We start from the raw sequence: 25,861 nt of genomic DNA, 5'->3' as shown, positions 1-25,861 counted from the left end.
CACCTTCACATCCACACACACACACCCACACACACACACTCACACCCACCCATACACACCCTCACACCCACCACACACCCTCACACACCCACAGACACACCCTCACATCCACACACCCACCCACCCACACACACACCCACACACACCCTCACACGCACACCAAGACACACACCACACACACCATCACACACACAGACACACACACCCTCACACACACAGACACACACCTTCACACACACAGACACACACACACCCACCCACACACACCCACACCCACACACCCTCACACACCCTCACACAAACCCTCTCTCTCACACACACAACCTCACATACACACACACCAACACACCCTCACACACCCTCACACACACACACACACCCTCGCGCACACACACCCACACACACACCCACACACACACCCTCGCACACACACCCACAAACACACACCCACACACACACCCTCATCCACCCACATACCCTCACACACACACCCTCACACACACATACCCACACACTCACCCACCCACACCCAACCACCCACACACCCATCCACACACCCACCCACACACAGACACAGTTACACACCAACTAACCAACACACACGCATCCACACAACCACCCACACACCCACACACAGACACAGTTACACACCCACCCACCCCCTCACACACCCTCACACACACTCCCCCCACACACACCCACACACTCACCCTCACACACACACCAAGACACACACACCCACACAAACACCACACACACACACACACACACACACACACACACACACGCACACACACACACACACACACACACACACACACACACACACACACACACACACACGTCCTAGTGTTTGAGCATCCAATTTTAGTGCTCTGGCAGAAATGGATTAAATAACCGGAGCACATAGATCGAACTTGGTATTTTCTGTATAGTTTAACTTCTGAAGTGAGTAATCAGGACAACTTTTAATTTTTTTAAAATAATTAAAGCTACAGCACAGAAACAGGCCCTTCTGGTCCATGAGCCCATGCCCATCAAATGTATCAATTAACCTCCAACTCCCATACATTTTTGAAGGGTGGGAGGAAACTATAGTACCCAGAGGAAGCCCATGCAGACACGGGGAGAACGTACAAACTGCTTAGAGACAGCACCATATTCAAACTTCTTCAGGCAGTGGGGCTGAGTTGTAAAATGGATCAGCTCCTGATTAAATGGCGGGGCAGACTTGATGGGATGAATGGCCTATTTCTGCTCCTATGTTCTTAGGGTGTCTGGCAACTGTAATAGTATTGCACTAACCGTTTTGCTAAGCTGTTATGTCTTGAAAACTCACCCTTCTAGTGAAAATTAAATTCCAGATTGTTTCTAATTAAGGAAGTATAATAACATGATCAAGATTAATATAAATAGTACATAGGAAAGTGTGGAGCAAGAATGTGCAGTTAGGGAAAGTGAAATCAGATCCCATCCAATGTCCTTTACAGTTGAGTACACAGTTTATCAACTGGCAACCAAACCTGGATCACATCCAAGCCACTAAAATCACTGTTGCTTTTCCCAACACATTGTTAAGTGTGAAACCTTGGCAGAGGGCCAGTCTTTCCATTCCCCCACTACAAAATAAACCAGAGCATGGCTGAGCCCAAGTTTTTACTGTTGCTTTGAGGATCAGGATGCTGAATCCAACCTCCTGCTGCTGCCTCCTCTATAACGGTACCAGAAAACTTTATTACTCAATGAAAGGTCAGCATCTGTAATGCACTGCCTGATATAAAGCGAGAAACAATTTCAGGTTTTGATTTCAAAAGTGAATTGGGTAAATGCTTAAAAAAATTGCAGGGAAATGTGGGATGAGGGTAATGTGGTACAAGGTTCTTTTTTTGGAGAGGAGTACATGAAAATCATAATGAAAGGTGGGTAGGTTGGGCTGTCAACTGAGAAGATGATAACTGATGAGCATTAAACTCAATCAATGCATATGGAACCAATAATCAGGGAGGAGTGTTTGTCCACTGGCATCTACGCACATTAGTACATCAGATGAATTGTAAATCCTGATGTGAAATTATGAACTTTGTCTTGTTTGTGATATGAACTTAATTGTTTTCACATTTATTTTATAAAAATTACATTGTGTCAAGGACATTAAAGTTGGGAGATGCAACATCAACGTGGCATGGCTAGCGTGGCGGTTAGTGCAACACTGTTACAGCACCAGTGCCAGGATTCGAATCCAGCCCTGTCTGTAAGGAGTTTGTATGTTCACCCCATGTCTGTGTGGGTTTCTCACAAGTGCTTCAATTTCCTCCCACCCTTCAAAATGTACAGGGGTTGTAGGTTTATTGGGGAACTTGGCTGGCATGGGCTCATGGGCCAGAAGACTGCACTTCACGTCTAAGTTTAAAATTTCAGGATTTTTAGGCCAATGTTTCTTTGCTTATGCGCAGTATCCCACATAAAACCCTGCCATCTTCAAAGATTTGTTAATAAATATCCTCGGGTGTTCTTGTAGCTCTGTCATCTGGAGGTAAACTGGAAACTGCAGATATTGGAACCGGAAGTCAAACACACACTGATGGAAGAACTCAATGGGTCAAGTAGCATCAGTGGGAGAAACAGAATAATCAATGCTTTGAGCTGGAACTTTTCACCAGTAGATTTGATGAAAAGTTTTGACTCGAAGCATCGACTATTCTTTTACTCCCACTGATGCTGTTTGACTCATTGCGTTAGTTCCTCCAGCAGATTGTGTTTGGCTCTCCCATTTAATCTCTTTGTGTTCTTCCTCCCAAACTCACACGTTTTCTGAATGGCATTTCATCTGGCCCAGTTTATCATCTTGCTGCTTCTATCACTTCAAATATCATGCCATCTACCAATCGTTTTCTGCCAGCTGTAACCTCAAAGTCCAAGTCTTTGATGTGAATAAAAAAACAGGACTACAATTAATACAAACCGCTACTAACCTGTAAAAGAGCCATTCGTCACACTTTTTTTTGGTCTATATTTTGGCCAATTTTCTATTCAGACTGCAAATGCCCTCTTTTATCTCAAAGGTTTGCTTTGTGATCAAATCGAAATTGCAGTTCTTCATCAAACACCTTCTGAAAGTCCATGATCTGTAATGTGAACTAATTTCCCTTTGTCTATCCTTTCAATTATCTCATCAGAAAGGTCAGTGGAGCATGATTTGTTCAAACAAATGCAGGTTTATTCATCCATGCTTGCGAGCAGCTGTTAACTTTGCATTAGATTATTTCCACAACCATTCCCACAATCAAAGACTGAAATTACCAGCTTTATACTTCTCCCTTTTGGTAAACAGAGGAAAACATTTATAAAATGATAGACCACCATCGTTAATCTTAAATCTTAAGAATAATTTGCCCTGAAGAATTGTCCCAATTTCCTACATCACCATGAGATGTCATATATCCTGAATGAGTGAAATGCACTTTAATTACAGACAACTTCTGAATGCTGCTTTGATCTCACTCATTTTCTCAATAGTTGGTTAATTTAGTTCATAATTTTCCCAAGTTTGGAAAAATTGAAACAGGCTGCATGTTTAATACTTCCAAATTGCTTTCTGTCCCTTGCCTTAATCTACTTTTAACTTCTCAGTATCCTGACAACTTTGCCTTTAACATAATTTTTGCAAAATTCACTTTTTTTAGTAAGCATTTGGAATAATGATTCTTTTAATGCCTCAGCCATGCCTTTGGCCTTCGCCATTTTTTTATTCATTTTAGATTGAGTTAAAAATAAATCCATTGCATCTCCAACAATTCATTTAGCTGATAAAATGTTCTTACATTAGTTGCTATGCGTAACATGTAACCAAAGTGAGAGGAATCATGAACCCGAACTTTTCTCCTGTTTTCCCTCATTGAGATTCATCATTACTGGATGCTTCGGAATTGAAATCACTGTCAAAAGAAGTGAGGTGCTTACCACAATCTGGAAGTAATCACTGGGAATGACCACTTCTCCATTCTTTATCCATCTCACAGTGGGCACTGGCTTTCCAGTAACGGCACATTCAAACTCAATGTCCATACTTTCATAAGCGTAAAGGTTGGAAGGACGCTTCAGAAAGCTTGGAGGAACTGTAAAAGAGAGATGAAGAAGAAATTAGTGTAAAATAAATACCATCTCTTCAGCAATCCTCAATGTGTGCCAACCTGCTGCCCTATCTTTCATATTGCAGCATTGTTCTCTATCACGCTTTTAACACTAATTTCAGAGTGAGATCTCTCATTCTCCAACCCAATATGCAGTTTTATCACATTATAACAATTCTTCTTCATAATATGAAATTAGTAATTAATTTTGTCCCACTACACATTCCCTAGTCACACAACATAATAAGAAAAAAATCCAAATACACTGGATGAGTGTATCTTCAAAGTTACCATTCACCTCTTTGATTTGTCCACCCTCTATGCAGATTTTTGCAATATCTTTCTTGCAAGGCTCCATCAGTTCTTCATTTATGAATTTACAGTTTCCCTCCTTGCAACCAGATCTCTATGATGGCTATTAGAGATAGCTCTGTCATGGCTGTGCATTTCACTTCTATTTGTATCATCAATTCCAGTTGTGAATATTGTGTGCATTATTTTCACTCCATTTGCTTGTTCACTTTATTTTTACACTCTTTTCATTCTACCTCTCTATTGATTAATATCCATTTCTCTATACTTTCTCTTTAATTTCTTAGATCTATGGAATTCTATGTACCTCATAACCAAAGATGAGAGCAATAGATTTTGAAAATGAGGGATTTTGAGAGAGTGAAAGAAAAGAAATTGAAATCGAAAACTTGCCATGATATTTCTGAAAAGTGGAGCAAGGTCAAAGGGTCATGATATTTTCCTACTTTTGTCTTCTTTTCTGAATGCAGTCGATGTTGGTCAGTTAGGGAGAACATGTGCCGAATTTCAAGAAAATAGCTAATCACCTCCAATAGCTTTTTACTTGGAGGGTAGTCCATATCTGGAATGAGCTGACAGATAAAGATACGGAGGCAAGTTAAATAAAATCATTCAAAAGACATTTGGCAAATATGAGGATGGAAGAGCTTAATAGGACATGGACCAAATGTTGGTAACTGCCCAGAAATGCCAACTTGGTTGGTATGATTGAAGGGCATGTTCCCTGCTGTGTGTCTCAATGAGTCGAGATTTTCAGGAATCACTTCCTGTATTTGAGGATGGGTACCTGTAGATTTAGTACATGGAGCAGTTGTTGGAGTAGGTTATTAGGTCATTACAACACTATGGGCTGAAGATTTCTGTGTTTATATGTTCTGTAGATCTATATATTGAAACAAGATCTTCATTATACGTGTGTGTGTGTGTGTGTGTGTGTGTGTGTGTGTGTGTGTGTGTGTGTGTGTGTGTGTGTGTGTGTGTGTGTGTGTGTGTGTGTGTAAATAAATGCACTTTACCATTCTTAGCATGCAACAGTCAGAAATTATTTATAATCAATATCACAAGCAACATTTTATGAGCAAGGTTTCATCCATAAGATGCTTGATTCAAAGCTTATGTAACAGAAGAGTGGAAGAAAATACAACTGCTGGAAAGATTCAGTGATAAACTTCTCCTGTTGAAATTTCTTATTGTCTTGGATTGTAGCGGCAGCAATAACACACACACAACCAGATGGGTTGAGCTCAGTGAGTAGATTGGTTTATTGCAGGCTGCTGGGCTGCATTTATAATCCCAACCCAGATCTGGCTGAGAACCGCACTGGAAAGCGCTGACATCACCCGGGCATCACGTGGTCCCGTAGCGTGGGTTTCTGAGCCCTATGCTAGAAGGAAGGGTGGCTGGCTGCTCCGCCGCGTGGCTTACAAGTGGGGCCGGTTCATCTGCCTCATGGTGAACTGCCACACAGCCTACCCCAGAACCGGTGCCAATGACCTTTTTCACTGGGCGGCCTCGCTTCTTGGGCTGGAAAACGACCACGGGCTCGGTGGGATTGAAGTGCACTGGCTTCGGCCTGTCCATGGTAAACACTCAATGTCCAGCATGAACGTTGAGCCGGAATGCGGTACAACCCTGTACGGCCCCTCGTATGGTAGCTGCAGAGGTGCCGCAGTTGGGCCCCGCCGAACAAAAATATACTCTGCGGAAAGCAGTTTTCCGGGAACGTGAGACAGGCGGGTGACATGCCTGGGCAGTGGTGGGGGTTCGAACAAGTCCAAGCATGCCTTGAGGTGAGGAAGTAGTTCGTGTGGCGACCGTTGGGGATTGTGAGGTGCGTTGACGAACTCACCAGGTAGTGCCAATGGCGCACTATAGACCAGCTCAGCTGATGACGCCTGCAGATCTTCCTTGGGAGTGGAGCCGATGCCCAGGAGCAGCCAAGGCAGTTTGTCTGTCCAGTCGGGACTGGTGAGGTGGGCCATGAGCGCCAACTTAAGGTGGCGGTTCAGACGTTCGACCAGTCCATTGGCCTGCGGGTGGTAGGCCGTGGTGCGATGTAGCTGGATCCCCAACCTGCTGGTGAGCTGTGCCTAGAAAGCAGATGTGAACTGGGCACCCCGATTGCTGGTGAGGTGACCCGGGACGCCAAACTGGGCGACCCAACCACGCAACAGTGCTCGGGAGCTGGGATTGGTGGAGACATCTGGCATCGGAATCGCTTCGGGCCAGTGAGTGGTGCGGTCCACCACCGTAAAAAGGTAATGGTTGCCCCGGGAAATGAGTAAGGGCCCGACGATGTCCACATGAATGTGGCTGAACCATTCCCGGACGTGCTCGAACTCCTCCTTCGCTACCTGGAGCTTGTCAGGCGGGAATGCCTTGGCATGAACTGGTGGGCCCTGGGTGGGGATGTGGTGGAACACTCCGTGGTGCAGCGAGGAGTGTCGAGAACTCATCCAGGATTCGCTGGAACTCATCTCTGGGCATGCTGATCATGGCCATCTGCGGTTGCTCCAAGCAGGAGGCGACGAGGCGAACGGCCTGGAAGGTACGGGCATCCTCCAGGCACCTACCTCAAATGTCCACCAGAAGCCCGTGTGCGAGGAGGAATTCTGCACCCAGGATGGCAGGTGGGAGGGACGAAATGGTGAATCTCCATGCAAAATTCCGTTGGCCAATCTGGAGGTGGACTGTCTTGTCTACATATGTCCAGATTGCTGTTGCATTGGCAGCATGGAGGGAAGGTCCACGAGGTCGGTTCCTGGACTCGACAGCCGTGGCTGGGATAACGCTCATCTGAGCTCTAGTGTCAAGGAGGAACCGCTGGCCGCTGACTAAGTCCGCAGGTAGGGAAGGCTGCGTTGTTGGCCAGCCGCCACAGCCATTAACAGCGGCCAGCCTGGTCATTTCCCTGGAACGAGCAGGGCTGACGACACTTCCGAGCCTTGGATCCCCAGTGCTGATGGTAGAAACAGAGGTCTGGAGCGGATGCTGTGGCTTTGGTTATGCTCTTGGGGGCCCCTGCAGGGGCTTGGTGCTCTACCACATCGCTAGGGGAGGGCTTGGCGAGGTCGTGCCCGTGCCTCATGACCTGCTGGACCACTGAGCCCTCCGGGAATTGTGCGAGCCATAATTCTTGGGCTTTCTGGGTGACCTTCCTCGGGCCGGTTAAGTTCTCCTGGACTAGTAGCAGCCGGATGTCCCTGGGCATATGGTCGAGGAAGATGCGCTCGTAGAGTGGGCAGTTGATGTGTTCACCCATGAGCACAAGTATCTCATCCATCAGCTCCATTGGGGACCTGTCCCCCAGGGCATCGTGGTGCAGCATCTGAGCGGCACGCTGGTGTCTGGATAGTCCGAGGGATCCGGTAAGCATTTGCCTGATGGTCTTGTATTTGTCCTTGGTGGGTGGGTGCTGGAGAAGGTGCAGCACGTGTCTGGTGGTGGCCTTGTCCAGGGCAGCGACCACATGGTAGAATTTGGTTGTGTCTGATGAAATGTGGCAGAGGGGAAACTGAGCCTCCACGTGGCTGAACCAGGTCTCCGGCTCCTGAACCCAGAATTCAGGCAATTTCACGGCTATAGCGCTGATCCCAGGCTCGGTCATGATGGGTTCAAAGACATTTGAACCAGTCAGGGTCACCAATTGTAGTGGCAGCTACACTGCTCCTGCAATAACACACACAACCAGACGGGTTGAGCTCAGTGACCAGATTGGTTTATTTCAGGCTGCGGGGCTGCACTTATACTCCTAGCCCTGACCTGGCTGAGAACCGCGCTGGAGGGCACTGACATCACCCGGGCATCAGGTGGTCCACCAGCACGGGTTTATGAGCCCCGTGCTGGAAAGAAGGGAATCCCCCGATGGCGTCATTTTGGCCGCCTGCCCCGTCGCGGGGCTTACAAGCGGGGCCGGTTCACCTGCTTCGTTGTGAGCCGTCACAGGATCACCATTTACTTGTCCATTTCTCTGTGAGTCACCACCTTTCTCATGTCAGTGAAGATTTTGTGAGCAGCAATTTTTTTCTTTTTAACGGTGTTTGCTGCTTTCAGACAAACAAGAATGGAAATCCAGAAACATTAAGAAATCAAATCAGGTGATCAATTGATCTGGAGAAAATTGCTCAAAACTTTTCTCCCGCAATCAAAATTGTGCTTGTATAATTGTAGTAGATAGTCAATTGCCAAAATTTACCCAACCCAACCCAATTAACAAAAAAAACTCTCCAATTCAATCCAAAGAAAGCCAATTCAATATACTTTCAACAAAAGCCCGGCATTTTATACAAAATTGATTACATTTCTCTCGCATTACACCAACTCTGGATAACAGACGGCAGATTAATGCTTAAAATGCTGAGATTTAACAAATGGATAATTGGGTAATATTTTATATTTGAATCAGTGTTCAATGCTGAGGTTGAAGAGATTATATCTTTATCTGAAATTTTCAGTTGTATTAACTGATCAGATTTTAATGAAAAATACTGGCATGCTGCTTGTTTTCTGAGGGAATTAAAATAAAAAAAATGTAATCATGATAAATTTGAGCTCAAGATTGAGAGGGCAATTTATTAATATATCTGCTTCCTGTGCAGGAGACAGAATAAAATGTGTAAGAAATCATCATGAGGTGGAAACATTTCAAAAGATAGAGAAAAACTTGAAATATTTATCTTCTGTAAAAGAAAATACTGGTGGGAATAAGGGGTTGAAGGCCAATAAATCCACTGTATCCTTTGACTCAAAGGAATTGGTTCCAGAGATACAAAATGCATTGGTTCAATGATCCAAAATATTCTATGTAATGCATTCCCAATGGACTGGAAGGCAGAAAATGTAATATCAATATTTCAAGAGACACAGTGATGCAATGATTAGCAGATGCTGATGTTGGATGCTGTCTGTTTGGAGTTTGCCTGCTCTCTATGCCAGTTTTTCCTCATGTTATAATTGTGCTGGTCGGTAGGTTAATGAGCCATTTAAATGACTCAGTGTTGGTGCGTGGCAGAATTGATGGTGGCTTGGTAATCAGAGCATAAATAGGAAGTAGAGTAGCATTTTAGCATACTGCATAAGAAAAGAAAACACAGGCCAGTTAGCATGACATCACTTGTTCAAGAAATGCTGGAGTCCATTATTGAGAAGGTAGTGTAGTGGCCTATCCGATGGCACTACTTTACGCAAGTGGCAATAAATGACACTGGAGACAGTATAGTCAGGAATCAGTCCCTTTATTGTGCTTAACCACAGCTTTTATAGTTCCCACTCCTGGCTGCCACTCCTCTAATTAAATGATGGTGAAAGGTAGCCATTCCTATGAATCGTTGCCAATCATCCCGAGTAAGAGGCCGGAGAAAATTGAGTACGGCAATCACTTTGTCCGGCAACGGTACGATTCCAGTACGAGAAATCCTGTGGCCGAGAAAATCAATTGCAGCTGTACTGAATTGGCATTTTGCAGGGTTGACTGAAAGGCCAAAATCCTGTAATCTAGCGAACAGGAGACGGAGGGGTCGTTTATGCAATTCCTCATTGGGCCTCACTCTGAGGATGTCATCCAAACATACAAAGGTTCCTTCTAAGTCCCAAGTGACAACGTCCATCAATCTTTGATGCATTCTTCAAACCAAACAGCATTTTGATAAATTCAAAGAGACCCAAGGGGGTTATAATAGCAGTCTTTAGAACATTCTCGGGGTAAACTGGAATCTGATAGTATCCCTTTACTAAATCTACTTTGGAAAATATAGTAGTATTAGCCAATCATGCTGAGAAATCCTGAATATGAGGGATTGGATAGCAGTTGAGGATGGTTATATCGTTCAACCGCCTGTAGTCCCCACATGGCCGCCAACCACCGCAGCTTTTAGGCACCATGTGAAGGGGTGAAGCCCATGGACCTTTGGACCTCATACCACCTCTAATTCCTCCATTACTGTGAATTCTGCTCTTGTAATTGTAAGCTTGTCTTTTGGAAGCCTATGAGCCCGAGCATAAACAGGTGGACCAGTTGTATCAATATAATGATATGCACCATGCCACAGCTTATTATCATGAAAATGAGTCGTCAACGGTCCCGGGAACACTTTAAGCATTGCAGCGTATCCATTCTGCTGAATCGCCTGAACTCTTACCAGTTGGAAAGAACGATGCATTCTCTTAAGGGGCAAACTTTGGAAGTTAGCCGTGTTTATCAGACGACATTTATGTATATCCACCAGGAATCCACGCTCTCTGAAAAAATCCACGCCTAACAGGAGAAAACCTGCCAGCATGCATTTCCAGTAGAATACTGCTGAACCTGTATGCATCGAGACTTTCCTCATTCCGAAAGTAGGAATCGTGGTGCCATTAACTGCTGAAAGCACTGGAGTGTGTGCACCTTGTGCCACTCAAACTGTGTCGGGGGAACAAAACTGAACTCAGCTCCTGTATCTATCAAGTAATCCACCCTCGAATTCACCTCATGTAAATAAAGTAAAACTTGTTCTGTGCCAATCGCCAAAGCTACTAACGGCGGTTTCCGGGATGTAGTGGTTGACCTGGGTAAGTGCAAGGACTCTTACATATATAGGCAGAGCGACCCCATCGGCGATGATCAAAATAGTATCCAGAACTTTTGTTTCCCTGATCAGGACGTGGTAGCTGTACTGCTGCACATGCCGGTGGCTCAGACAACTCAGCCGCATAGATGGGCTGCATTTGCATTCTGTTGGTCTGTGGAAGGCCATGAAATTGGTCGGCCTCTCTTGCTACCAAATGCGGTTCTGCAAAACTCATGTGTTCTACACCCACCGCCACATGCACTGATAATTTCGATAAAAAACAGTGCCTCAAAAAGAAAGCAATGTCCTGCGGCTAGTGATACCAGCTCTTGCATTAACTGGGATGGACTACAGTCCCCCAGTTCTTGTGTATTCAAAATCCTTATAGCCCGTTCATGACGAGAGACCTCAAATATTTCCAGCAAAAAATTCCAGAATCTAGTGTACTTCTGGTCCACTGGCGGGTTATTGATGAATGAACTCACCTTTGCTGCGGTCGTAGTGTCTAATGCACTCACAATGTACTGATATCTCGTGTCCTCAGATGTAATGTACTGAAACACAAATTGCGCTTCGGCCAACTTCAGCCAGTTATGTGGCTGAATCAACCAGAATGGAGGCAGGCGAACTGCTACTGCATTAATCACCACCGGTGCTGCATCCAACGAGGCTGCGTCGACCTCCACCTTCGAAGTCATCGGTTGCTCGTCCATGTCAGACATGTGGGACTCAGTGTAGCTGAGGCCCATCAGGGTCACCAAATTATGTAGTGGCCTATCTGACGGCACTACCTTACGCAAGTGGCAATAAATGACACTGGAGACAGTATATCAGGAATCAGTCTCTTTTTGTGCTTAACCACAGCTTTTATAGTTCCCTCTGGATGTTTCATGCTGAGCCTTCTGGGATGCGGTAGTGACATCACTTTCCAGCTTCGGGTGTCGGGTGCCATAAAAAGCATGGGCTCTTATTTGCGCGCTTTTCCTAATTGCTGGTGCCTGGCTTGTAGCTGGATAACTGGAACACTGTTGGAGGCTATGTGCTCTGGTAATACGCTTGCTAAACTGCTGTGGCTGGGCGTGATTCTGTTGTTCGCGTAGGGCTCCTGCTACACCAGTAACAAGTTCTTTGAAAATTTAAAAAAATCTTCAACATGATTTTATGAAAGTGAATTTATGTACGAGAAACGTAAGTTTCTGAGTATTGAATTAGCCAGCTTAATAAGGGGAGAACTAGTTGATATTATCTATCCATATTTTCAGAAGCATTGAATAAGTTTTATACATACAAGATATGTTAAACATCAAACAAGGACACAGCGCGCTGGCGAAACTAACATATTTGGAAGGTTTGAAGGTAGAAAACAGAATAACAATGAATTTGACATGTTCAGGTTGGCAAGAAAGGTCTAAAAATTATCAATCATGGACCCACAGGTGCAGCCAATGTACTTTTTTAAAAATGTAGGCTTGCAGCACGGTAACAGGACATTTCAGTCCATGAGTCCATACTGTCCAATTGCACCCAATCTACCTACAACCTCCCCTCCCCCTGCCATTTTTGAACTGTGGGTGGAAACTGTAGCATCCACAGGAGACCCATGCAGACATGGGGAGAACGTAAAAATTCCTTACAGACCATACGGGATTCAAATTTTATACCTAATTCTTTAATTGCTCTTGTTGGATCAACTAAAGTAATTGATTTTAATCCCATGTAGTTTTTTCACTTCCCTTATTGTGAGACATTCCATATTGACAAGATGGAAAGATGCTGGCCCACCTACTCATAATGGTTCTTCTTTGGCTTGGCTTCGCGGACGAAGATTTATGGAGGGGGTAAAATGTCCACGTCAGCTGCAGGCTCGTTTGTCGCTGACAAGTCCGAATCGGGACAGGCAGACACGGTTGCAGCGGTTGCAGGGGAAAATTGGTTGGTTGGGGTTGGGTGTTGGGTTTTTCCTCCTTTGTCTTTTGTCAGTGAGATGGGCTCTGCGGTCTTCTTCAAAGGAGGTTGCTGCCCGCCGAACTGTGAGGTGCCAAGATGCACGGTTTGAGGCGATATCAGCCCACTGGCGGTGGTCAATGTGGCAGACACCAAGAGATTTCTTTAGGCAGTCCTTGTACCTCTTCTTTGATGCACCTCTGTCACGGTGGCCAGTGGAGAGCTCGCCATATAACACTATCTTGGGAAGGCGATGGTCCTCCATTCTGGAGACGTGACCTACCCAGCGCATTTGGATCTTCAGCAGCGTGGATTCGATGCTGTCGGCCTCTGCCATCTCGAGTACTTCGATGTTAGGGATGAAGTCGCTCCAATGAATGTTGAGGATGGAGCGGAGACAATGCTGGTGGAAATGTTCTAGGAGCCGTAGGTGATGCCGGTAGAGGACCCATGATTCGGAGCCGAACAGGAGTGTGGGTATGACAACGGCTCTGTATACGTCCTTTATTAATATTTTTCATAATCTATAGGATCATTTAGATCTTGTCTTGTGAGTTTGTGTTTTTTTTTAAATGGTAGTGAAATTGTATGTATTTACCAAATAAATTCGGAAGGGAAGGGTAGAATTTGTAGTTTAGTATCAATTTATTTATTTATTTATCTTTTTAAATTAGCCGTAAGTTATAACTGATTAAATTATTAATTTATTACTTCTTTTGCTTTGTTTGATTGTTATGATATCTAGTTTATATATTACAGATTTTATTATGCATCTTTATTTTGTATATTTCCATTATCTTATATTTAGATAAATATGGTGTCTACTTTTCTATTAGTATTGTAAAATGTAATAAAAATATTGAAACACATTGAGCACGGTAACAGGCCCTTTTAGCCTTCGAGCCTGTGCCGCCCAATTGACCCACAACCTGGTACATATTGAAGGGTGTAGGAATACCAACTGGAGCACCCAGAGAAAACCCACGCCGACACAGGGAGCAGGTATGAACTCCGATCAGACAGTGCTGGATTTGAACCCACAACCTGGTACATATTGAAGGGTGTAAGGATACCAACCAGAGCACCTGGAGAAAACCCACGCCGACACAGGGAGCAGGTATGAACTCCGATCAGACAGTGCTGGATTTGAACCCACAACCTGGTACATATTGAAGGGTGTAAGGATACCGACCCGAGCACCTGGAGAAAACCCACGCCGACACAGGGAGCAGGTATGAATTCCGATCAGACAGTGCTGGATTTGAACCCACAACCTGGTACATATTGAAGGATGTAAGGATACCGACCCGAGCACCCGGAGAAAACCCACGCCGACACAGGGAGCAGGTATGAATTCCGATCAGACAGTGCTGGATTTGAACCCACAACCTGGTACATATTGAAGGGTGTAAGGATACCGACCGGAGCACCCGGAAAAAAACCATGGATCAGTTGCTGATCCTGTAACAACACTGCGCTATCCTCTATGCTAACTGCGCCACCCAATTTGGATCAGCTTTCCCTGCAACTGATTCACTGTCGATCCTATTTATTTATGTCTATCCAACTAAGAGAAAATAATAACCATTCTATCCACAGAAAATCACTAAAATGCATTGCATAGATTAGGATTGTGAACTAGACTTCCTGCTGGGAGGATGAGGTAAATGGGATGGGGGACGGGGGTGGGGGGGGGGGGAAACAATTATTCTAATCTACACTTACTTTGCAAAACCAATTTGCCTAAAAGAACCATTTTGGTTTCCTTTTTTTCTCTCATGTTAATCCTGTGATTAAACTCCAGATTCACTCAGGGAGAAAAATGACATATTTCTCAGAATCACATGTACAGTGCTATTGTCATGTCCAGTTAGATATGCAAGCAAATTATTAAAAACATGGAATTTATTAACATGCACAATTAATTGGCAGATAGTTTTCATTTTAAGGGCCACATATTTGCATTTGATTTTTTTTCTCCCAAATTAAATCTGAAACACATTTCTGGTCTGTCTTTTTCAAACCTAATTAATCAGCTGAAGTCATCAGAGAGATTCCACAAACTGCCAATACTACCTATCATGGAATGGTTGATATTCAGGGACCTCATTATAGTTCTATGTAGCACAGTTAGTTATTTAGTTATTTTCCATTTTAAAAAGAGGAAATACAAAAAGAGGAACATGTTGTAAATTGCTTGTCTCATCTATGTACCATTTATTAAATATGCTTAATAGTCCACTGCCAAAGGTGAATTGCTAATGCACAGGATTTATCCACAGTGCAGTGACAATTTTCCTGCCTTTTGAATCTGAAGTTGGTGTGTTCAAGTCCCACACCAGCAAATATCCTGAATTACAGTTCAGAAGTGCTAATGCACAGGATTTATCCACAGTGCAGTGACAATTTTCCTGCCTTTTGAATCTGAAGTTGGTGTGTTCAAGTCCCACATCAGCAAATATCCTGAATTACAGTTCAGAAGTGTCAGGAGTTTGTGTGGCTGCATCTCTTCAACGGGCAACTTCTAGGGAAAAGGTGGAATCTATAACATTGGCCTAACCCCAAGTGAGCTGTGAACTTACTGAGGAGTGGAAATGAAAAGGAGAAGAGATGGAACTACATTTAATGGCTATTTTATCACGGATGCACCTGTTGTATTGCCATGAAGACTTCCAAGGTACTTTGATCTCCAAGAATTTGCAATGCCCTACAGGCAGTGTGTATGACATGCTCTCCCAATTAAAAACTAGAACTCAAGAACGAAAATGTGTTGCAACTCTACATCTAATGATTATGAATGATTTACTCCCCTTCAAATAGGTTAATGATCAAAACTAAAAAGCAAAGTGGTTTCTTGATAACAGTATTTGAGAGGCACAGAACAAAGCATATTCCATCAAACAGTAGCTTCGAGAGATGGCACTTCCTTTTGTGTAGATCCTCTGTTAGTGAGGAAGACAGAAATTTCTGATTTATCAAAAGCCCAATATACATGGGATTTACTGTCTTGCTTGGACAACATTGGCCACCTTGATAATTTTATCCTACTTCAACTTTTCATAAAAATGCTAAATTGCTCTTTTGTAGTATTCCTTCCTGACATGTGATAAAGGACATTAGCTATCTCTTACGGCAGTTATATTTATTACTTCTCTCTTTTGTGATTTATTATTTCTGAATTAAAGAGAGAAATTGGATTTTTCCACAAATACATTAGCAATGCAGATTTTCTGCTGTTGTTGAGATTCTTTGTGCAGTTTAATTTTGCAAATTCCTTCAACATTTTCTCCCATCAGCTTCAGAACCACAATTGAAAATGTAATCTGTAGATCTCTATTGACATTGTTCACAGCCAAAGAATGTTACACTATTTTATAAGAAGTTGCATTTCAAAACATGTTTAATATCATTATATATCACACTTAACATCGGGCAGCACAGGGAAAAGCTAAATTATTGATCAAAACCTTGGTCGTGGTGCTTTTAAAAGGAAGAGAAAGATTGTCTTGGCAGATGAAAATTAAGGAGAGATGTACCAAGCATTTGGTTTATGCATCTGAATTTTGGTCACCAATGGTGAAGAGATAGCTAGTCTTCACAGATTAGCAAGAGGCCAGGATTGAGAATGCACATAGCCTTAGGTTGCTTTACACATCAATCTCCAGTGACATTTCCTGGTCCCCTTCTGCTGATTTAATACCCAAGTAAAGAAACCAGTGTATCTGCACCCTCAGAAGTCTGCAGAACATTGGAATGACCCCTCCATATCTTAACAACTTCTACAGATGAATCATAGAAATCATCTTAACAGGGTGCACTAAAGAAACATCCTGTCAAGGTGTATCACTGCATGTACAGGAACTTTTTTGCCCAAGATTGCAAGCATCTGCAGAGAGCTGCGAACACAGTCCAGGCCATCACACATATTCCACACCCCACCGTCGGCCTCTATCTACAACACCTTGGAAAAGCAGCCAACATATTAAATCCTTCCCCGGCCAAACTCACTTCACACCTCTCCCGTCAAGAGGGTTAATGAGAGTGAGATCGCACATCACCAGATTCAAGTGTTGCAGAAACTCAGCATGTCATGCAGCACCTACAAGATAACCAATGTTTCGGGCCTGAGCCCGTTGTCAAGGTATCTTCAAGGACAGCTTCTTTCCTGCAATTGTCAGATTCCTGAATGAACCTGACAACAGTAAAATAATGTTACCTTTTTACTATGTATGAACTGATCTCTCTCTGTACTTCTGTAACTTTATATTATGCCTTACTTGTACAATGTGTGAGATGTCTAGTTGGTCTGCTAACAAAATAAACTCATCATTGCATCTTGGCACATGACACTAAATTTCAACTTGAATTGTATGGCTGAATGAGATTTATGAAGTGGTGAGACGCAAGGCTAAGAAAAGAATTATAAGATAAGGTGTAATTTATGATACTCATGTATTACTGGAGTAGATGATAATACCGTGACTAAGCAGTGTGGTAATGTGTGAGTTGGGATCTGAGCTGCATGGGTTCAAACACAAAGGGTCCAAATGGGGAAAAACGATCATGTATATTTGGATACTGTGATGAGAGGTAACAAATGCATGGGGATGTTCATTTCAATGGTAGAAGTGCTAGGGTAGGGACAGAGATAGGCAATGGGGATGGCACTGAGGGAGAAGATCAGTTGAGGATGACATGGAATGCAAAGGTGACAAGCAGGATGATCTGGTCTCAGCTCTACTCAGGGAGAGGGAGGACATCAGCAGCATGGGAACAGAATTTGTAATGGGGACCAGAGGCAATGACTTTCTAATGCTTACAAAGGGATATTTCTAGATTGAAACATGAAAGTCTGCAGGTGCTGTGATTGTAGTAAAAACATAGAAATGCTGGAGAAACGCAGCAAGTCTCACAGCGTCCATAGGAGGTAAAGATATATAACTGACATTTCTGACCTGAGCACTTCCTCAAGGTATGAGTAAAAAGCAGGTAGGCCTCTGAATTTAAAGTGTGGGAGGAAGGGAAGAAGGAGTACAAACAATAGACAAAATATGTTCATTGGCTGTAGATGGAAGGACAGGAGAGAGGAAAAGTGAAAATTAATTGAGGGAGTGGGGTTTGAATTTGGCCCTGAAAAGGGAAGAATGAGAGAGAGAGGCAGGGCTAGAGGAAAGGAGACGTAGGAAAATGGGAAGGGGGGATGTTAAATCCATCCAGTTGAAGGGTACCCAGAAAAAATGTTCCTATATTGGATTTCAGACACGCAGTTTGACAAATCTGAGGGACTGAAAGTATAATGAGAGCTAGGTAGACCTGGTAGACCTGAGCATTGCCAGCTGATAATGTGATGACAATTAGGTGGCCTGCAAATCTGAAATTGGAAGAAGCAAAGCTGCACATTGTCGCACACATGGAATTAATTTTGATTCTGGTTAATACTCTTCCTGATTGAAAATTACCACGGACAGCCCCTATTTATTTCTATTAATAGAAGATAAATTTCTAGAACAAATTTATGAAAAGAGAAATGATGCTGACATTTCAGGTTGAAAACTTTTCTCCCAAACTGACAAAAAATGTCCAATCCATTGTTATTTCCACAGATGCCGGCAGACTGGCTGAGTGTTTCTTGAATGTTCTGTTTTCAATTTAATTTCAAACCTCCAGCATTTGCAGATTTTTTTTCTGATCTTCAATTAATTTTTACTTCCTCATTGAACTCAATATGAATGAAAATTAGCAGAGGTATTTAAGGTCTGAGCTGACGTGGTGTATGATCAGCTTGCTATCAAAATGATCTCAATAAGCCAATCCGACTGCATAGGTGATAAATGAATAGATCAATTGAGGTGGCACAGTGATCACAACACAATTACAGCACCAGTGACCCTGTTTTGAATCCGGAGTTTGTACATTCTCCCTAGGTCTGCATAGGCTTCCTCTGGGAGCTCCATCCGGTTTCCTCCCTCTTCAAAGTGTCCGCAGGTTTTAGGTTAATTAGATGCTGTGAGAGCTGGTGAGTTTCTCCAGCGCTTTCGCGCATTGCGATCAATCCATCAACAGCTCAGAATTCAAATTTGTTCTTGCAGCTAGTGGTAAAATCAAGGAATGATTGCACTTCCCAGAATTCCTGATCAGCTCTGGCATTTGCCGCATTTAATGTACTCTTTCACAGTCCTACAAAAACATCAGGAAATATTTGTTTCATGCAGCATGGGCCTGAAGGTATTCATAGAAGGTAGGAGCTTGAGTCTAATGTAGCTATTATATGAGACATTTGATACATGTCACATTAAAATTAATTTAAATATGACATAAGGAATGAAAGAAGCTAATTCTTCGATTGTTCACTTGGAAGAAGTTCTGGAATCGTTTGGCATAAACCAAAAGTAATTGGAGAACATCAAACACAAGACATTGCCTTAACATGTGGGATTTGACAGCAAACTACTTCTGAATGCCAGCCAGATTTCAGATGAGGCTCCCAATGTGGTATGTAACACAAAGTGAATTCGTAAATTATAGAGTTAAAATCAATAGCAGTGCATGTGCAACTGCAAATATACATTAGCATATGTTTGACTTGCTCTACAGTATACTTGACTGGAAGTGAAACAAAATATAAAATGACAACTGCAAGCAGATTCTGCAAAATAAAACATACCCAAAATAATGGTTAAACAAGGTCACTGTCATACAGCAGAGATCCTCCCTTCCTGTAAGAGCTACCCTCTTACGGATAGCAGCTGATAACCAAGCATAGTTATGGCCAGTCATAGCAAGCCACCACATTTAAAACAAATGCTCTTCATCCAGTATAAACACTGAGGTCTCAAACTCTGCGGATTAAACCTCGTAGCTTAAGGGAAGTTAAAACAGTAACTTCACAACCCTTCCAAATGCCCATCCAGCATTATGGTCATGCCAACAGATAATAACATTTGACTTGGACTTTATGGATCCTTGCCATTCAAGGAAAATCATACTTTCAAGTCCATACTTAAAGTTGCTTCTAAAGTTCCCCTTCCTTACAAGCATTTAAAATTTCAGTGCTCATTTTTGTCTGACCTCAGAATTAGAGTTTATCATTCATCTGAAAGCCTATTAGTCCCAGAATTAGTCCTTAAACTGGAAAAAAAAAACATAAATGAATACTTATGGAAAGGATTTATGCACAGTTAGAATGTCATGCTTAGATTGGGATCGTCATCATGGCTTTGTGACAGTCACAGGGGTTGTTGTAGCAGTTCAATCATCTTTCAGCATTCTTCCCATGGGAAGAATCTGTTCCTTAGGCTGGTGGATATGGCTCTAACACTTCTGTATCTCTTCTGATAAGAGTAGCTAGAAAATGATGTGTGCAAGATGGTAGGGGTCCTTACATATTGTACCACATCGACAGGGAGGGGAAAGGAGACCTCAGTGATCCTCTCTGCCACTTTTATGGTCCTGTGGATTGATTTACAATCAGATGCTTTACAGCAACTGTAACACACTGAGATACAGCCGGATAGAATAAAGCTCCTGTAGAAATTTGACAGGATGGTGGCCAGTAGCCTTGCCTGCCTCAGCCTTCTCAGGAAGTGTAGTTACTGTTGCAGTTTCCTGAGAAGTGAGGAAACATTATGTGTCCAGGATAGGTCACTTGTAAGTGGACTCAGAGGAACTTGGTGCTCTCTGTTATCTCCAATACATGTGTAGTGGACGGTGGTCATTTCTGGTCCTCATGAAGTCCACAAGCATCTCTTTCATCTTGTCCATGTTGAGACTTGGCTTGATCCTCTCACACCATTTCAAGATATTTTCCACTTCTTCTCTGTAGTGCTACTCAATGTTATTGTTGATGAGGACCATCTGCTGTTGTGTCATCTGCAAACCTAATGACTCTGTTGGATTTATATCTGGCATTGTAGTCACAGGTAAGCAGTGTGAACAGGAGTGGGATGAGCACACAGTCCTGAGGTGTGCCTCTTGCTCTGTGTGACAGAGCTCGACATTCTGCTGCTGTCCCAGACAGATTGCAGTCTTTCTGTTAGGAAATCTAGGATACAGTAACAGAGAAAGATGTCGAGTACCAGGGAGGACAGCTTCTACACCAGCCTCATGATTATATTAAAAGCCAAGCTGAAGTCAATGAACAGCAGCCTGCTGTATGAGGCATTATTCTCCAGGTGAGTCAATCGGAGTGGAAGGGACAAGGCTATAGCATCACCAATGGAAAGGTTCCCTCTGTAGGTGAATTGAAATAGGTCCAGTGTCTCAGGAAGGTGTACTTTCATAATGGTGGAGGCAGTGCCACTGGGTGGTAGTCATTGAGACCTGCTTCTGTCCATCTCTTTGGCACCACCAAGATGGACTGCTGCACTGATGTGTTAAAGATTTCTGTAAGAACCCCTATTAGTCGATCAGCACAGTCCTTCAGTACATGACCAGCTTTGTGGCCTGGTCCCTCTGGATTGTGTGGGTTCACTCTGGATAGGATTCTATTCTCTTCACCCATGGCTATACAAGGAGTCTGTACTTAAGGAGGACGAAGTTTTCTTTGGCATCAGCCTGATGTTCTTGTCGAAACTTGCGTGGAAGATGTGGAAGGGAGGCATCATGGCCATTGACTCACAAGGGATTGGTAATAATCTTCTTATAATGTATGTTAACAGCAAAGGTCATTTAACATGGCTGCAATGATGTAAAAATGATGATTAAAAAAAGGTGGCTCTTAATCATCTCTACATAAGCTTATTGGTGAGAATGTCAGATCCATAGTAAATGGCAGATATTTTGAGTGCTGCATATTTGGCTTGTTAGGAAATGGTAGATAAATGTTCTTGAAAATTAGGGAAGTAGAATGGCTTAACCATGTTTAGAGAAAATAAAGCTGATGCCAGTAGAGGAATTACATAGATTAAGAAATGATATTATGCGAGTGTCACCTAAAAGGATTATATAAAAAGTCTGATAGTCAAATGATTTAGTGTGCAGGATAACTCATGCTTGAACTAAATGGAGGTTTTTGATGCATTTGGTTTGCAAATACGGAGAGGCATATTACAGCAAATGGAATGCATACTTCTGTTTCCAGGCAGATTATTCTTCTAACACCTCACCCCAAACCTACCCCCTTCTCTGATCATCTTCCCAACTCACTTCACCGTGACTCAAATATCCCCAACCCATTTCCCTGTATTTCTCTGATTAACAAGCTCTTCCACCTCTAATTCTTCCGTATTTGATAACTCATCGCTCACCTCATCATCTCTCAACCCACTCTTGAGCTCTGCGACTTCCACCCACCACATTCCAAGAGGATAGGCTTGTTGGAAGGTTGGGTGAATTTAACCTTGAGAGAAGTAACATATTGCTTCTTGACAGCCCTGTCCAAAAGTGGTGTACAGCCCAAAATTATTCCAGGCACATTAAAATGACTGGCTATTTATTGTTCCCAATTGGCTGAGCTGGTTTCAATGTTCCACACAAATTAGCTCCCATCCTTCTTTGCCTATAACTCTCATTAGACTCTTCTAGAGTTAAAGACAGGTAATTTTGCTTTCAAGAAAAGCCACTGAGAAGAAACCTGCTCATGTTCCAGGGATTATTCATGACAGCATCAAATCACGACTTTTCATCCTCGACAAGGGCAACTCTGTCAAAGGACAAAAAAACTTCTCATTCAAACTGAGTGTCTCATCCTTTCTTTAATCAATTTACTATGTCTGGCTGAGGAGAACAAAGTGAACCCTTTGACAAGTGACAACAGCAGCAGACTGGAGGATTGGTTAAGTAAGATCAGAGTCATTGATAACAATTTATTTTCTTTTGAGAGTAGTATCTTCTTATAATGTATGTCAACAGCAAAGGTCATTTCATATGACTGCAATGTCTTCACAAAGTCTTTGGGATGCAATGTGTGTAAATCTAAGAAGCAATGGTTTATTGACAAGGGCAACTCACCTATGCCATGTAAATTCTGAGGCTTTAGAGTGGCAGGCTAAATATTCTAGGCTGCCATGAAATTGCAGCGTTATGCAATGCAGGCTCACCAAATGATTCTCCTGATATATTGTAATGCTCTTACATTTTTAACAAATGTAACAGAGAACTGCAAGCAGGTTATCAAGTCACGAATTTAATGAAGAATTGTTATGCAAGTAGTCCCCAACTTACAACCTATGCAACTTAAGGCCATCCGTACATACGACTGAAAAAAAAGAAAGAAAATATATATGTAAGTATAAAAATTATACTTCTGGGGTGAAAGGAGAGTCCTATCTATGGAAAATAGTGCCTATGGCAGGGGTGGCTAACCTCTCACGAGAGCTGGCCTTGGTAGCCACCATGTTTTATTTGATGAATGATAAAATCACTTCCAATGAATTTCCCACATACGTCCATCCCGAGATACTTTCGGTTGGTCAGAGCAGAACATGGTCGTAAGTTGAAAACTACCTGTATTTTGTTTAATAACCAGTTTTCAGAACTTTTCTGATCTTGATTGATGATAAATTGACTTTTAGACATTTTGGTCCTGAAATTGAACAAAAAGGCTTTTTTTTCAGACTTGCTAAAGTCTGCATTGGATCCAATCTGATGATAACTTCACTATCAAATGGTTCGACATCCAGACTTGGTTTATAATGAGCAGAGGTTATTTGAAAATTTTGGATTTTGCAACCAATTTCAGACAAAATATTTTGGTTCTGCAAAGATCAACTATGGTTCCTTAATTCTACTTACGGAAACTTGCAGACTAAGAATATGAAAAAGCATACTTCCTTTTAAAATTGTTTTCTTCCTGAATATTCTCATAGTGATATCTTTGAGTCAACTGTTTTTATTCAGCGCCTCAGCACAAATAAGGTTGCACATAGATCAAATACATGTTCTTCTTATGAAGAGTTTTGTAGTTGTAGACCCCATGTTGTTGTGCAGGGTTGTCTGAACTTCAGAAAGATATCAACCTAACTATTGTTTTGAATACTCTTCCAACATTTGTTTCTTCAGAGCTTTTCTGACTGACCTCTCAGTTGTTCCAAAACAACCTGAATAATATGAAGGAGCAAGATATCCAATCTTCCTCATAAGGTTTGAAAAGTGAGTAGACTGAACCTGGAGAACATCTTCAGATAAAACATGATATGTACAAAAAGATCTCAGGCCACCTCTGGTGTGTTCAATGGTGAATCCATATATTTCACTTCAAAAGTTTCTATCAGTCAGAGATTTTTTTCCACATCCCCATGAGTGCTCTCTGAAAAGATCGTGGGTAACTTTGTTAAGAATTTTGGTGTACTATTCCCAAAAATGTGAGAAATATGACAGTTACTTACCAATGATTTGCTTACCAATCAAGCATTTAACATTTAATTTTTCACCTCCATTATCAGAGTTCTTGTATATTATCCTTCATTGAGCATCAATTTCCCGTCTTTTTAACATTTTCAAGTAGTTATTTTTTCTTTTTATTGCCTGAAGAACAATGGGCATCAACCGCTGCCTTTGCAGAATCATGCCCATGTAAACATTTTCTCCCAAATCAGAAGATGTTCTTCTTGTGGCAATCAAGTAAACTTATTTTAGTTCCCCAAGTAATGATTAACTCTGAAAAGATTTTATTCATGATGGTCGAAAAAAATCTTATGCAAAGTGATAGGGCTCAGGTCCAAAATGTTGGTAATCTATCTTTACCTCCTATGGACACTGTGAAATCAGCTGAATTCCTCTAGCATTTCTGTGTGTGTTTTTATCACAACCATTGGCCTTTGCTCCAAAGCAAAGAACAATTTTTTGGGCAACAATTAAAACTTGACAAACTAGTCTGATTAATATCTTTCCGAAAACTTGAAAAAAAAACTGTCATCTTCATAACAGATTTGAAATTACTTCACAAAAAAGGTGAGGTTTATTTGCATGGCAGCGTATTTAAACAGATTGAGAATTCAAGTTGGCAGCCTGAATATTGGAGACAATTTGTGAAAGCACTAAATTGTAAAAAAGCAAGCACAGCATATGGCTTTTCTCTCCAACAGGATCTCAGCATGCACACACACACATGGATAACAAGATGACCATGGTTAAAAATGCACTCTCATGAATAAAGGTAAACAGTCAAAAGATCCGTGAGGTCAAAGCACACTAATCTTTTCCAAGAAAGGAAATCCACTGAATTCTCAAGTTATCTGAAGCCTCACAAGACTCAAATCGATAACCAACCCAAGGAGAATAGCTTTATTCAAATGGGGTGACCCAATAGAACAACAGTTAATGCTGATCTCACAGAGCCCCAGCTACCAGAATTTAATCCTAACCTCAGGTGCTGTGTCTGTGGAGTTAGCAACTTCTCAATATTTTTTTCACTATACTCACATATCACCTTAAGTAATCCTTTACGAACTACAGAGCATAGAGAAATTGAAATTAGGGTAGGTGATAATGATGAGTAATCCCGACTGTGTGGCTCACTAGCATCACCGCCATCTATCGTTGGGAGCTGGTGGTGAGCTGTCGAAGGAGGGGGGAGCGGAGCAATGGGATCCTGGTGGCGGGCTATCGGGAGACCCTCTCGGCAGCCCGCTGTTGGTTCAATCACTGGTCCCACTGCCCTGCTCCCCCCCCCCGACAGCCCACCATCAGTCCCCATACTGATCCAAATGCCTCATTCCCCCAGACACAGCTCACCACCAATCCCTACACTGATCCACCTCCCCACTCCCCTCCAACAGCCTAGCACCAGTCTCCTCACTGATCCCACCACTCAGCTCCCCTCCAACAGCTCGCCACCAGTGACACCACTGATCCCACCGCCACACTCCCCCCCCAACCCCCTCCAGGAGAGTGGAGGGCAACAGGGCCAGCGTTGGGAACAACAGCAGCAGTTTGTTTTTATAAAATGTTTTCTGCTACAGCTAGGCTGCTTTGCTTTCTCTCATAAAT

General features: G+C 42.6%; 1 protein-coding gene across 1 annotated transcript in view; it reads right to left on the bottom strand.

The window, feature by feature from the left end:
- The window catches only part of dcc (DCC netrin 1 receptor), a 718,171-nt gene that overhangs the window by 458,261 nt on the left and 234,049 nt on the right, over positions 1-25,861 (bottom strand). The window contains exon 6 of the mRNA XM_069923064.1: positions 3,961-4,115. Within this exon, the coding sequence (XP_069779165.1) occupies positions 3,961-4,115 (155 nt within the window). The remainder of the gene's footprint in view (positions 1-3,960; positions 4,116-25,861) is intronic.

The sequence above is a fragment of the Narcine bancroftii genome, chromosome 3 (genome assembly GCF_036971445.1).
Source record: "Narcine bancroftii isolate sNarBan1 chromosome 3, sNarBan1.hap1, whole genome shotgun sequence".
Classification (NCBI taxonomy): Eukaryota; Metazoa; Chordata; class Chondrichthyes; order Torpediniformes; family Narcinidae; genus Narcine; species Narcine bancroftii.
This window is presented reverse-complemented; position numbering and strand designations above follow the sequence as displayed.